This window comes from Parasteatoda tepidariorum, chromosome 5 (genome assembly GCF_982258835.1).
Source record: "Parasteatoda tepidariorum strain Cologne lab strain chromosome 5, Ptep-v5.0, whole genome shotgun sequence".
Classification (NCBI taxonomy): domain Eukaryota; kingdom Metazoa; phylum Arthropoda; class Arachnida; order Araneae; family Theridiidae; genus Parasteatoda; species Parasteatoda tepidariorum.
Window position 1 is genome coordinate 121,681,976 of NC_141759.1, and position 15,009 is coordinate 121,696,984.

Sequence of the window (15,009 nt, forward strand, 5' to 3'; positions counted from 1 at the left end):
GATTTTATTTATTCAGTAATTAGTTAGCAATAATTAAATATTAACTGCTTCCCTTACCAATTTTTTAGCAAACGAAAAAAAAATGCAAAAAATCAGCATATTTTTTTAAAAATTCATTAATAAATACAAGAAACTAAAACAAAACATGATGCACAAGTTTAAATTAGAAATTTTCTTTGTGTAAAAAAACATTTAATTGACCATCAGGTTTACTCTCCTGAGCAAATGAAGAAAGATAAATCTTTGTATGACAGTTTTTGAAACAGAGGACACAGCAAAGTGAAGCAATACATTCCAAACGTCAGTGAAGTGATATTTTAAACTTTTTTTGTTCTATGTAAATTCAGCAACTATTGTATTTACAATCACACATGTGCAGTCCCACAAATCAACAACAAAACTTGGCAAACTTCCAATTACAGCAGATTTTCTTCTTCTTCTTTTTGCTTGAGCCAAGTTAACTTGGAATAATCAGGGCAGACTCTTTATTATTAGTGGTATTAGGAATTTTAGTTGCCGTATTGTTTTTAAACAATATAAGTATTTTTACATTTTATCAGAATTTTAATCATTAAACGCAAAAAATTTTTTTTTTTAAAAATCTGATTGAAATTTTTGTTTAAATATTCCGTGCTTAATATATTATTTTTAAAAAACCAAGATAAATAGCCTCAATGTTTCACTTAGGGCCGCTAAAGCAGGGTTGCCACTCCATAGGGTAAACCTGGAAAATACAAGAAATTTAAAAATCACCTAAAATAACAAGGAAAATGCAGGGAATTTCGATTTTTTTTTCTGTACAAACTGGGAAAATACAGGAAATTTTGTTTCTTATTTTTGGCTTTTAAAAAATGGTGACCACTCAAAGCATAAGCTATGGGATATTTAACCATGATATTTCAGCTATACTGCACTATTACATTTACTATAGCATTATTTAAGTATGTTCAGCTGTTTTTCCAGCAATTAAGGCTAATAAATCTAGTTAGCCCAATATTGCTCATGCAAGAGCACAGTAATTGTTGTTTCCTCTTAATCCGGGTGCTTAGTGTTTTTAAAAAGTGCTTAAAGGTGCTTATTTTCGATGTTCGCTTTTTAAAACCCTTAAGGGTGCTTTTTTCATTGGGTGTTTTTAAACAGTGCTTAATTTTCCCTTTTCCAAAATGAGATTTTTCCTGTACCATGTTGATTTTCATTACGAATTATGCAGGAAGACACTGTTCACATTGTTCTATTCAACGTTTTAACAATTAATTCAACCCCAATGTATTTCGGCGCATCGTCAGACCGTAGCTTATGAAAACGACATTCGATTTACGTGATTCAAATATCTTGACAAATGTCAAATACAATGCCAAACGAATTCTTTTTTTAAGTGACTGTTAAAATGAGATACAACCGCCAATTGTCAAAAACTTTCCATCCCTGTCTAATTATGATATTCTTTTCTGAAAAATATTATTAAAGTGCTTAAAAGGTGCTTATTTTTTGTTGAATAATTTGGCTACGCACCCTGTTAATATATTGTGTACAGGAAAAACAGGAAATTTTTTTTCTGAGCTCAAGCAGTTCTAATAAATCTAATATATTAAAATGATCCACCAAAAATGAGTATTTATTAAATGGTGATAATTAATAATTTATTCCACGGAACTAATGTTCACAATTTTTGATAAACAAAAATATAAATTTTTTATTAATATTTTTTACAAAGTAAACACTTTCTTAAAGTTATTTAAACTAAAAAAAATTATTTAGACATATTATTTACCAATGTGCAAACTCATTCATTGTAATGAAATATTACATGTGTGCAATTTCGGCTCACGGGCCAAGCTGGGTGCAGTTAGCCTGGCCCCTTAGTATTTGAAATTTATGCATCAAGTATTTTATCCTTGTTAATATTTTAATAATTATTGTTTTAGTATTTTCTAGTTAAAATATGACCCTAAAAAGTAATTATAACATATCTAAACTTAATCATTTGAAAGAAACTTGTTTAGGAATCGAAACAATTAATCCATTTTAAGGGATGCAACCATCTGAAAAAATGATGCTAATAGATAGTCCTTTAAATTGGAGCTCTTCAAATATTTATTTTGTATGTCAGTAAAATAGGATTTTTCACTGCTGAGTTTGTTTTAGTGCCATGAATTCTTTTGCCTTCTGTGTTAAGTTTAAAATGACAAAACTAAAGAATTGAACTTTGGTTGCTGCAAATTCAATAAAAATCAAGCTCTACAATGATAATACTGAAGAAAAAAAATTAAGCAACAATTTTTCTGTTTTGTTGTACCAGGCAGAAAAAGACACCCTGAATAACTTTTGATGTATTGACTACATCTTCACATACTAGTACTCAAATTTAATAGTTTATAGGGGTGAACCAAAATATGCTAATTAAGTAGTGAAGACACTTTAAGTTACAAAATCAAACACAAAAACATACTTTCTCTCAATAAACCTACCTTTATTTTGGCATATTAGGATTTCTGACACTCAAAATTCGGGGGGTAGCCGTAATCAGGGAAATAAGTTTCCAATAGTTCTGAAAGAAGAGCAGGCGAAGGTTTGGACCCACGAAAATAGCCCAATAAGGTAACATTAAACAAAATTATATTGGCTTTTTACATTTTACGTATTTCACTTTGTCAATAAAACTTATTACGCTAATCGGAAAAAAATTTTTACACAATTATATAAATCGGCTTATCCATAGACAATTTTATGCAAAAAATATTTTTTTAATTATTATTTATTATTTTTTTAATCATTTTTAATTTTTAAATCATTTTTAAGAATTTAATTATAAAATTACATTCTTACTACATGTAAAATTAAAATTGCGTTATAAACTGTTATATAAATAGCAGTTGCAAAATAGGAACAAAATCAGTAAAATAGTTTAAGTAATCAAACTGTAAAATCCTGCATTTAAAATTTGATTTTTTTAAGAACTTCTTTAACATGGTGTGTAACGTTTTTTAAAAGCCCTTAAAGTTGGTATTTTCATTAGGTAAAAAGTGCTTAGTTTTTCCCTTTTCAAAAATTGAGGTTTTAATTCTTTACCATGTCCATTTTCTGCACGTATTATTCAAAAGCATGCTTTTCCCATTGTTCTATTCAACATTTTTACTATTCATTCAACCACAATCCATATCGGTGTACCATCGTTCCATAGCGTTTGAAAGCGCCAATCATTTTACATGTTTCACATTATTTTATCATGATCATGTAAAATCTTTGAAAATTATTTTGCATTTTGTTAATGTATATAGTACTTAAAAATATTTTTAAGTGCGTAAAAAAGTACTCAAAAGGTGCTTTTGTTGAAAGATTTGGCTATACACCCTGTGAATCAGTTTTGTTGTTATTTTCATTTCAGGTGGAAAATCAACCTAACACCCATTAGGCACTTACCTATGTTAAAACCTATGCGACATCCTTCAAAGGTATTTCTGGAAATATATTTTTTAATTAATGTTACGCATGTTTTAACGTCGTATTTTAATGTCACAATATATTTTTTCAGGTATATTTTATGAATAATTATGTATCAGTTGGAGTAGATGCTTTGGTAGCACTTAACTTCCATAAAACAAGAGAATCAAAGTTTTATCTCTTTGGAAATCGATTGATTAACAGGGTAAGCAATTTTTAAATTTAGTTTTTTTTTTTTTTTTTTTTTTTTTTTTTTTTTTAAATTTCATTATAAGGTTGCAAGTTTTTATTTATTTATTTTTTTTTTTGCATTAATTTCAACCATTGTTAGCAAAAAAGAAAGAAAATAAATAATTTATTTTTATTTGTGTGCATACCCATACCTGCAAAGTCTCCCATTTATTAGTTATTGCCAGGTCTACAGTATGTTGAGTGTTAATAGTTTAAGTCGAGCCGGGATGGCTTATGGATAGAGCGTTCGCCTTCCAAGAAGGTGAACCCAGGTTCAAATCCCAGCGATGACTGGTCAATACTAATTCCGCATCTGGCTTGCATCGACCACAGTGCTATTGTAAACTATCTTCAGTGGTAGGCGGATCACGGGTTAAGGTCCCCTTGTCGTCAGACTAACTGTGGGAGGTTTTTTGGTTTTCCTCTACTTGTAACTCAAATGCAGTTTAATTCCATCAAAAAGTGTTCCACGAAGATAAATTTCTCCCAACACTTGATCCTGGAGTTTCCTTGTCTTCTGGATTGGGTTTAAAATAAGGCTACTGAGTTGATGAGTTGAATATTAGTAGTCGTAAATTCAGAACATTGGGTCGGCTGTTCGACAACGGTCATGAAATAGAAGAAATAAGTACATTTTAATAACAATTTTCATGTATTTAGAAAGAATAAATTCCAATAGAAAAAAAATGTCAAAACAAAGTTTTTTTTTAACTCTTTACTGTGCTCTTTTGTATACATGCAAAGCTAAGTTTCTAATTTATGGGCACTTTAATTATTTTCTTTGGGCACCGCATATTATTATTTTTTTTTTTAAAGCTAACTTAAATTTTTCCCCACCCTTGGCTAGAGAGTGGAAAATCCTGTCCTGCAGCGCCAAATTGAGAGAAGGTGGGAAATTTGAAAGTTAGTTTTTCTCTCTCCCTGCTTCCCCAAGTTAAGGAAGCTGCTGGTACGTGGTGAACGGTCACCAGCGACAAAATCCACAGATAAGTTTTTTTTTTATCTTTTGTTTTATGCATAATTTATAATAAGGACTGAAATGCGTATGAGTAACTATTTAAAATTACAGTAATGTTAGCTAAATTAAGATATAAAATTGTCGAGCATCTAATGTAAATTTTAGTTTAAAATATCGATTATTTAATGCAAATAAGTATGATAAATAAGATAATTTCAAATTTCTTTTTTTTAATTCTAAGTGACTTGCCTATTCCTTTTTCTTTCAGCTAACATATTTTTGAAATGTATAGTAATTAGCTTAATGATTTTGGCTTATGTAACTTTACTTACTTCATTGTGACGGTGATAAAATTTAATCTTAAATTAAAAATAAATCACAACGCATGTACTTATTAAATTTATAAATTCTTTTTGTACGCATACTTATTCACCGCTACGACATAACCTAGTATACACACTGTTATGCACTTATACAAATTGACTGAAAATGTTTATCCCCTCTCAAAAAATTGTAACTTTCTTTTTTCTGCATTTTACCTGTGCTCCTTGACAAATCCTGCAAATGAAAATAATTACAGGGTATCTGTGCACCTCAAAAGTCATGAATTTTGGTACTGAACAAATTTTGTCATGAAATGTCATGATTTGAACTATTTTTTTGAAAAAAATCATGGCAAGTCATGGATTTAGGTAGCCAGAAAAATCTAATTTTTAAAATGGAATTTACCAGATAAAATTAGATAGATATTAATAGATAAAAAGAAATTAAAAAAAAGAAAAAAAAGAAAACCTCTCACCTTTTTTCTTCTCTACAAGCTGTTCCGAATTTTCCCTCCTTATAAATAAGCAAAAGAAGATAAACTCAAATCTGAAATGCTGTTAACAAATATTTTCCATTTCAAGCGCAGGATGATAAAAACAATAAGGGGTAGTTCTAATTTAACTAAAAGCCAAGCTTCAAGCTTTAACTTTCATTCCAAGTTATCTATTTAATTAATTTTGTAATGAAGTATTAAGATTCAGTGCTGTAATAATTGTTAATTTAGTAACTCAGTCAGTGATTCTCAATCTTTTTTCTGTCGTGACACGTATTTGACGATTTTAAATAGTTCATAATAATAATTTTGAATGTATAATAGTTCATAATAATAATTTTGAATGTATAATAATTCATAATAATAATTTTGGATGTTAAATTAAATAGCATGTACTATGAAAACAACGGTATGTTTAAGAAAGAATTTATTTTTAATGAGAAATTTGAGCTTGATGTTTTTTGATATTTTGTTTTTATAACTATTAATTGCATAGCTCATATTAATTATTAGCTTTTATTTCCATTTGTTAGTTAATATTTAACTTGCTTTCTTTTGTTAACTATTAATTTTAACTGTCATTTAATTTCCTACTCATTTTAAGATTGTCAGAAATCGCCGTCAAAGATGTTCACGCCGTTAAAAGTATAATATATAAGTCAATCTATAAAAAGTATATATATATATATAATATTATGTATATATAATATTATATATATATATATTGGGAGTATAAATTTGTTCCGTCTGTTTTTCTTTTGTGATTAAAAATGCATTTATTTCAGAGCAAAATGAATGAACAGATTAATCAAAATATTGTCCATCGATGGCCACTACTTTTTCCCACCTCGCAGGCAATTTTCGAATTCCATCTCAAAAAAATTTCTTGTCTTTTGAGGCGATCCAGGTTAGGAGCCAATTTTTGATTTCTGTGAAAGAAGTGAACCAGTGACCTGCCAAATTGTGCTCCATTCGTCGGAACAACCAGTAAGTTATAGGAACAATGTCCTGCAAATATGAGGGGTGCGGTAAAATATCCCACTTGAGCGTTTCCAAATAATTTTTCAGAACTTTTGCAGCATGAGGCCGACCGTTGTCATGCAGAAGTATAACTTTGTCATGTCTTTGCTCGTATTTTGGCTGTTTTTCTCCTAATGCATGGCTCAAACGAATCAATTGTAGCTTATACCAATCGCCCGTAATGGCATCGCCAGGTAGTAGCAGCTCATAGTATGCAACACCATTCTTGAAACGGCGAAACCATCCTCTACAAGATTTATTGGTTTTAGCATTGTCACAATAAACTTCTACAAGCATTTGATGCGGTTTGGCTGCACTTTTCTTATAATTAACGCAGAAACATAAAACCTCCCACAAATGCTGCTTAGTTACCACAACTTTAGTTTGATATTTTCCTCAGATTTAGTTTGATATTTTATATTCAACAAAGTAAAAAGCAGGATTTTTGTATCGAACTCAAAGCGATATGACCTGAATATTATAGACAGATATCTAACCTCTCTGAAACCAGCTGTCACTATGAAACATTCATAACAGTCAGAGTCATCTTTTGGAAACGGACCGAACTAATTTGTACTCTCACTATAATTTTTGCTACACCATTTCTAAAATTTGGCCGCACGCAAAAGTGTTGTGATGCAGTGGTTTAGAATCACTGATCTAAGTGTTATTTTTTTTTTATCCAATAGTAAGTTTGTGCATAATTTTTTTAAGATTATGTATCAATTTAGAATAATAAGGGGTTGAGACAATAGACAATAAGGGGTTGATTTTAGAATTTAATTCAATTTCAGGAAAAATTGATCACCCAAGTGGGTCATTTTCATAATCTAATCATGAAATTAAATATCTTTTTTTTTAGTTTTTGTATCTTCTGTATGGAGCAAAAGATATTTTAGAGAGAGGCTGTGAGAATGTTCAGAGCAAGATTCAGCTCTATTTGGATGACAAGTTAGTTGAATTACCTGAATTAGAAGCTGTTGTAATACTTAACATATCCAGCTGGGGTGGAGGTGTGAAGCCATGGAATATGGGAACTCCAGAAACGACATACTCACCTCAAAAGTATGCTCAATTTTATTTATCATTAATTACAATGTTTTAATTATTCATTTATTGTATATATTTGTACAGTCCCTGGTGAAATTATTAGACGCACTGTAGTTTTTTTAGTAATTACATGATTTGCACGAGTTTATAGGCAATTCTTTCGTATTTAAACATACATATAATGAATTTTTATTCAAGAGATTTTTTATAGACTTCCTATTTGTATTTATTTTTAATGTCTTGCATGACAATGTTAACCCATTGATACAGGAGCGTAAACAAATGCAAACCTGTTTCAGTCGCATTCTCGCGTGCGTCAGATACGTACATGATTCTGTGGCTTTGTGTTTATTCACAGTTTTTTACTATGCAGTTATTTGTTTATTTTGTGTGCAGTGTGTGAATAATCAATCAGAACATCATAGGTAAAAAATGTGATCAAGTAAAGGAACTGAAGTAAAGTGAATGCTGAAATACCACAAGAAGATTGAAAGTAGTGGACTGATCGGAAAGATACTGTACCCATTAAAACACTAAACTCAAGCATCACCGACTGCGGTGAGTAAGTAAGCGGGTGACCGCTTTGATCAGTCTGCGTATGGACCGGCAGAATATCGGTCCTCGTCAATCTGTACTACCGTCGAATGCTCGACTTCCCGATTGTCAGGCAACCAAAGCGGAGGAGCCTCTGCAGAGGATCCAAAATTGCATTTCTCTGGATCACAATCAGGGATGTTTCCTTGACCGTCGCTAATAACCCATTGTGCAACGTCAATAAAATACCTACTAAATTAAAAAAGCTAGCATCATATGCATAAAGAAGAAAATTGAGTCGAGTGACGAATTGAGCCCGAAAGGAAAGAAAAGGCAGAATCTAATAATGTGGCCAGGCTCTGTATTAAAATGAACTGCAATGACTGAGAAAGGATTCAATAATAAAACATGAAACCTCCTAAGTGAGGTGTAAATTTAAAAAAAAAAATTAACTAGGATCCTGCAAATTTCCATGGGTGGTGTAATATCTTTTTTGTTATCATTACTAATATAACGAGTGATTGAAATTTTTTTACGATGTTGACGTTTAGAATAAGTCTGCCAGATCTTTAAAGCAAATTAAAGATATATTCAAGTTAAATGTAATATCAAATAAAGTGATTTTGAAGTTGTCTTTGAAAATTCATTTCAAATTACTCCTTCTCAATAAATGTTTAAATTGTTTATTTTTTGAAAAACAAAAACATTTTAAAAATTTATTTAAAGTGATTTATTTGAAAATGAAAAACAAAAACTGTCTTTTATATATATATATGTCTTATATACAAGTGAATTGGAATTATATTTTTGTAGCCTTAGATATATACACTACAGGCTCTAAATAAAAAATTTCTCGTTTCTAAAATCATCGAGGAAAAACATACATATTAAAATATTTTTGTCTAATTTTGTATTAATACGCAACCTTAAATTCATACCTTAAATTTTGTATTCAATCATATGTTTTTGTTAATTTAAGGCTGGACGATGGTTTGCTAGAAGTGATGGGCATTTACTCTTCATTCCACATAGCTCAACTTCAGATCGGATTGTCTGAACCACTAAGATTAGGACAAGCAAAAAATGTTAGGGTGAGTGATTTTTTTTTTTATTTAAGTTTTTTTTTAATAAGTACAGAATTAATTATTATGACACAGTCAAACAGTGGGCCTTCAAGGGACCGAAATTTCAGTTCACTGTATCCGTTCCGCAAACAATTTTAATTAATCTTTCCAAACTCCCCCACTTTTATTATACATTATTTAAATAAGTAACCAATAAAATGAAGTACAAAACTGACTGAAAAATAATACGTAGTAGCAAAAATGCGTTAATTTTTATTTTTTATTACTCTTTGCCTTGCCTACAAAAAAAATTAGTAATCTTTAGCTGATGCACAATCCTCCACGTCAGATATGGAAACATTTCCCGGCTCTCCGGTAATTTTTCCTCAATTTATGTTATTTAACCTGTTTTTGTTATTTAACAGTTTTTAAACCTGTTTTAACCATCCATTTGAGCACATCAAAGTTATCTTAGCAAATTCATCAGTTTTGGCTTGAATCGTTTGTGGCTTCTTTGAATGCTACCCATTCAATAATGAAGCAAGCAAGAAAAAATACTTATTGCTACATTCAATGCGATAGATGGTTTTAAAAATAGGTATTTATTTTGAATTAGAAATTTCGAAATCATTACAAAAAAATGAAGCAAATAAATCAGTCAAAGACAAAAAAAAGTTTCTAATATCCTGTTGTTTTACATCACTATATCCACAAAAAATAACATTATACATGTGTAGCAAGACACAAGAGCGAACATTACGTTCACTATATCCGGGAGTTTACTATAGCGGTGTTTGACTGTATAATTATTTTATTTCATACTTTATTCTTAAAATTTTTCTTTATTTTTTGAAATGAGCCTTGTCATGTTTAGCATATTTTTACTTCAAAAGGAATACCTTATAGTGTCAACCATTTTTTCAATTGTTCAAAATTTTTCACTTAGTGGCCACTGTTAAAAGTGTTTCAACCGTCAATTTTCTAATTTTGATCTATATTTTTCGATAATTCAATGGCAAAAGTAAGATTTCTTGTCAATTTTTTGAGTTTGGAATGTTGGAGAAAATATATGATGTTTTGTAAAAATTATTCATTCTATTTCTAGAAAACTTACATTTTTATGAAGAGAAGGAGGGAAATTTTATCGTTTTCAATATTGAAGGATTTTTAAGCATTATTGGCCATGTTATTGAAATTTATTTATCCACTCTTATCTTACTTAAACTTACTTCTAGAGAGATGCCTCAGTTAAAAACAAAAAATACTGATGATAACTCAGTATTTTAAGTTACCATAGCTTTTTAAAAAATTGTATATTGTTAAAAATGTTTGTATATTGTGAAAATATTTTTTAACATTAATTCTTTATTTAACAAAGAAAAAAAAATCATTCATTTTTGAGACTATTCATGAATAAACTTGCATTTGTTTTAAAATAGAACTCAAAGTATATTGAAATAGTATTTCTTCAATAAAACTAAATTTTAAATTCCACTCATAAACTTTAGGAATTCAAACTAATAAATAAGCAAATTGTGATAATTGCATTTAATTTAACATAACAGAGAACATTCTTCCATCAAGACAGTCCTCACTCTTGTATGATCTACTACCTTTCTCCTGGAGTAATTTTTCATTCTATTATTTTACAAGGAAATGTTTGTGAAGCAATTCATTTTTTTTCCTTCAAAATTTGTATTTTTCTTTTCAGATTAAACTTCTTGAACGTTTACCGATCCAAATTGATGGTGAACCTTGGGAACAGCAACCCTGTGAAATTCAAATTTCTCTTCACAATCAAGCTGCATTTTTGTCAAACATTCGTCACTGAATCATTTGTGTTACAAAATTTGATGATTAATTCCATGTATATAAACACATCAAAAACGCTAAATATTATATAACACTATAAATTGAAGTTATATTTAAAGTGTCTATATTCAGTTCTCAAGTTAATGCTCAATAGAACCTCGTCAATCCAAACTAACTCTGATCATTACCTGTTAGGATTCAGGGCTGTGTTTTTGGCCTCCATGACATGTCATATTGTTTGAAATCGAACTAAAAAACTTAGTAGTGTATCTACCTCTACAAAATTAAAATTTCAATTCACTAGTATATAAGATATGAGCCGCCATTGTTCAGGGGATACAGCGTTCGCCTTCCGATTAGGCGAACCGGGTTCAAATCCCAGTCGATACGAATTCCGTATCCGACTTGCACCGACCACAGTGCTAACGTGAAATATCCTCAGTGGTAGACAGATCATGGGTTAGAGTCCCCTTGCTGTCAGGCTAACTGTGGGAGGTTCTCATGGTCTTCCTCTCCATGTAACGCAATTGCGGGGTTAGTTTCATTAATAAGTTATCCACAAAGGCAAATTTCTGCCCATACTCAATCCAAGAGTTCCCTTGTCTTCTGAATTGGGTTCAAAATGACAAGGCTACGGAGCTGAACATTAGTAGTCGTAAACCCATAAGATTGGGTCGGCTGTTCAACGACGGTTATAAAATAAAAAGTATCTAAGATATGTTAACTCAATTCTATGACGGGGTACCTTTTCATAGATGAAGGTTGATGATGACTACTCACTCCCCACAACTTCACATACATGAAATAAAACGTTTTTAAACTATACATAATTTTTAAAAAAAAATGAGATTCTAATCAGTTGCAATCCTCGTATAGTAAAATAATTTTCAAAACTGTGGAAGCTAATTAGAATAATTAAATTAAAAACACATAATGGTATAACATATCAAGAAAAAGAATCGAATAGTAAGAAATAATTTGTCAAACTTAGCAGTAATTTTAAACATCTTCTCAATTCACATCAGCCATAAGCCGTACCATAATGCTCTTTCAATGAGTACTTTATTTAACTAAATTTAATTACTAAACAAAGTGGGTGGTGGTCAAGCAGTTTTAGTGACATTATGACTTAACATAAAACTTGCTCACATTAATTTATTTTACAGCTGCATATGAACCTTTACTAACGCGCAAATTAAACGCAAGTGAGAGTTGAGTACATAAAAACTTCTTCGGAAGGTAGAAAAATAGATGTCGGTTGCCTTTTTACGTTTTTCGAAATTTCTGATGACTGGGGTTTTACTGTACATATTTTTGTGCTGCTATTGAAACAATTTTGTGTTCAAATGCAAATTTTAAAGGATAGAAATAGATCATTTTAATTGGTAATATTTTTTATGGTTTTTCAAACAAATCACCCCTTATTAATTATACTTATAAAAAAACTACTTATAAAAATACTATCATTCATAGGTAGCCCTGTGTCAGAATTGTGTCCAGCTATCTGCGACGAAACTCTCTAGTACTAATGTCTTTCTGCAAGATACTTTTAATAATTAACAAACATACATGTTACTCATTTAAAATAACAAAAGCACTGAATTTTTAAGAAAAGCTATATATAACTTTTTTTAAAATTGAACATGTAATAATTTTTTAGTCTGATATTGTGGGTGATATTCTCGTATTTTGTTGAGGGGGGGGGGTGCACGCATTATTTCCTTCTTCGCTTTGTAAATAACAATCACAATGAAGAAAATAATTAAAAATCGTTAAATCCGTAGTAGTCATTGCCGAAAAAAAGATTGACAACGAAATCACACGAATTGGATTCCTCAAATGTGTGTTTCGTTTCAAGATTAGGTTGTAATGAATAACATCGTATAAAAAAACATATGGGATTTAAAAACTATGGAGAAATCAATAGCCATAAATAACTGCTAAAAATTCGATAAATTATTGCCTTACAAAGTAAATACTCAAATGCACCATTCGAATTTTCCACAGTGTTTGAAATTTATCGGGATATTTGAAATCCGCTTGAAATCAGTAACAGCCGAAAATACATTCAAAACATTGCATCGATTTACGATACTATCACCGTAAATTGAGAACGTCAAAAAGTGATTATTTATATGCATGATTTAAATATTACGTGTAAACTTCTGTAGAAAAGAAAACTAAAAAATTTTACATTTCAAAAGAAAAAACTTTCTGCAAGAACTCTGTAATGTTCTGCTGCAATGTTGCTGTGTCGCTGCAATTTTGCCGCGTGGAAAGAAAGTATGGCATGCATTTGATTTTGACTTCAAATTTAAAAGATCTCCACTAATTTTATGTATGGTCCAGATATATAAGTACAATGCATATATTCCTTAAGGCTTAATTGATATTTGATCATTATATGAGATTCAGTTAAGTTTACATTCTCAAATTTTTATGGTGATGAATAGCTTTTAAAGTATAGATTTTAACAAAATGCTGAAAACAAAGATCTAAGAATAGGACGAATTTTCAAATGATTTTTTTTCTTCTTCAAATTATGTTTTTTCCTTTATTGTTGGCAGGGGCGCCCATATGTTTGAATTTAGGGAGGGGGGGACTCAGGAAAGAAAACGACAAATAGCTTAATGAATTAAAAAATTAATGAAAGGAAATTTTATCTATTTAAATATTTTTAGCTTAATTAGCTGAATAAGTAATTAGTTTAAATTAATTTGACTTTTAATTATACATGATTAATCAAATACGCATATGCATATATTTTCTGGGAGGGGCCCCTTCGGCCTTCCTCTATGGGTGCCCATGATTGTTGGTACACTATTGAAGTAATTAGTGATGTTGACTTGTTAAGTTGTACATCTTTCACAAAAAAAGAACTTTAATCATTTTGATACCAATAGATTATAGACATTTTAGAATTATTTATTTTACCTGCAACAAATTTTCTCCTTTTCAATTATTTAAATTTGTTGCAAAATGAGTTCATTTTTTTGTTTTGCCTCTCAGTGTAGTTGGTGTTGTGATATATATATATTTTTTTTCATCTTCATACTACCATTATTATTATATTTTGGACTTAAGTGCTTTTGTATTATTTTTTTTTCAATGAAATATACTGCTACAGATTTTATGTTTGTCATTTATCTTTATTTGTATAAAAGTTAACACTAGAATAGTGTTTTTATATAATTTTGTAAATGTTGTTTTCTGAAACACTGTCCTATAAATTTATGAATTATTATTTTAGTCCCTAAAAATGTTGACCTTTTGTTGTTTCCTTGCATTGATTGTTACTAAGTTTTCAGCAATAATGTTCAGCAAGTAATAGATCTTCAGCGAGTTTAGATCTTTGAAAAACTAAATTTTCCTCACATCCAAGAATTAAATATAAATCACACAAAAAAAGACTCATTTCCAAGAATCCTAAATCAGCCATTTTTATCTCCATATCAGGCAATTCTATTCCTTTTTTTAAAAATAAAAGTTTTAAGTGAAAAATCTGCCAATGACTTAAATTTAATTTGTTTGTAGCAGAATTTGTTTGTAGAAGAAAAATGTAAATTACAATTGTTGATATTTTGCAAATATAATTTGGATAAAAATAAAATTGTTCTAGTTTAAAATAAAATTTTTATCTCAAATTTATCTTGAATTTTACTTTTATTATTTATTTATTTTCTTTATTGTATTGTGCAACTGTTTTTAGAATTTTCTTTTATAGTCATGTTACCTGTTGTCTTTCATTTCAGTTTTTTTTAATCATATTTTTATTGATGACACTTTTATTTAATGATTTTGATTTATTTTTGGGTGAATAAATGTGCTTTTTCCAAGAAAGGGAGAAAAAAAATTAATTTTAGTACATTTTATAGTTTGTCGTTCATAGAAAATTGTTTAAACATTTGTAGGGTTTGTATTTGTATATTTCTTCGAGATGTTGTACTTTATAATATGTAAATATAATTTCATTTATTATCATAAAAAGTTGCAGTTTTATTCCATGCATATAATGAATAGAAAAGCTTTTTTATAATTTTCATTTATAATAGTCTTCTATCTGACACTTGCTTCCAATTGTA

At 29.6% G+C, this 15,009-nt stretch overlaps 1 protein-coding gene across 1 annotated transcript in view; it reads left to right on the plus strand.

The window, feature by feature from the left end:
* Dgkepsilon (diacylglycerol kinase epsilon) overlaps window positions 1-12,994 on the plus strand; it is a 36,046-nt gene extending 23,052 nt beyond the window's left edge. The window contains exons 7-11 of the mRNA XM_043054483.3: window positions 3,386-3,452; window positions 3,533-3,646; window positions 7,330-7,532; window positions 9,031-9,142; window positions 10,827-12,994. Of these exons, the coding sequence (XP_042910417.1) occupies window positions 3,386-3,452; window positions 3,533-3,646; window positions 7,330-7,532; window positions 9,031-9,142; window positions 10,827-10,946 (616 nt within the window). The 3' untranslated portion in view covers window positions 10,947-12,994. The remainder of the gene's footprint in view (window positions 1-3,385; window positions 3,453-3,532; window positions 3,647-7,329; window positions 7,533-9,030; window positions 9,143-10,826) is intronic.
* Window positions 12,995-15,009: the final 2,015 nt, after the last annotated feature.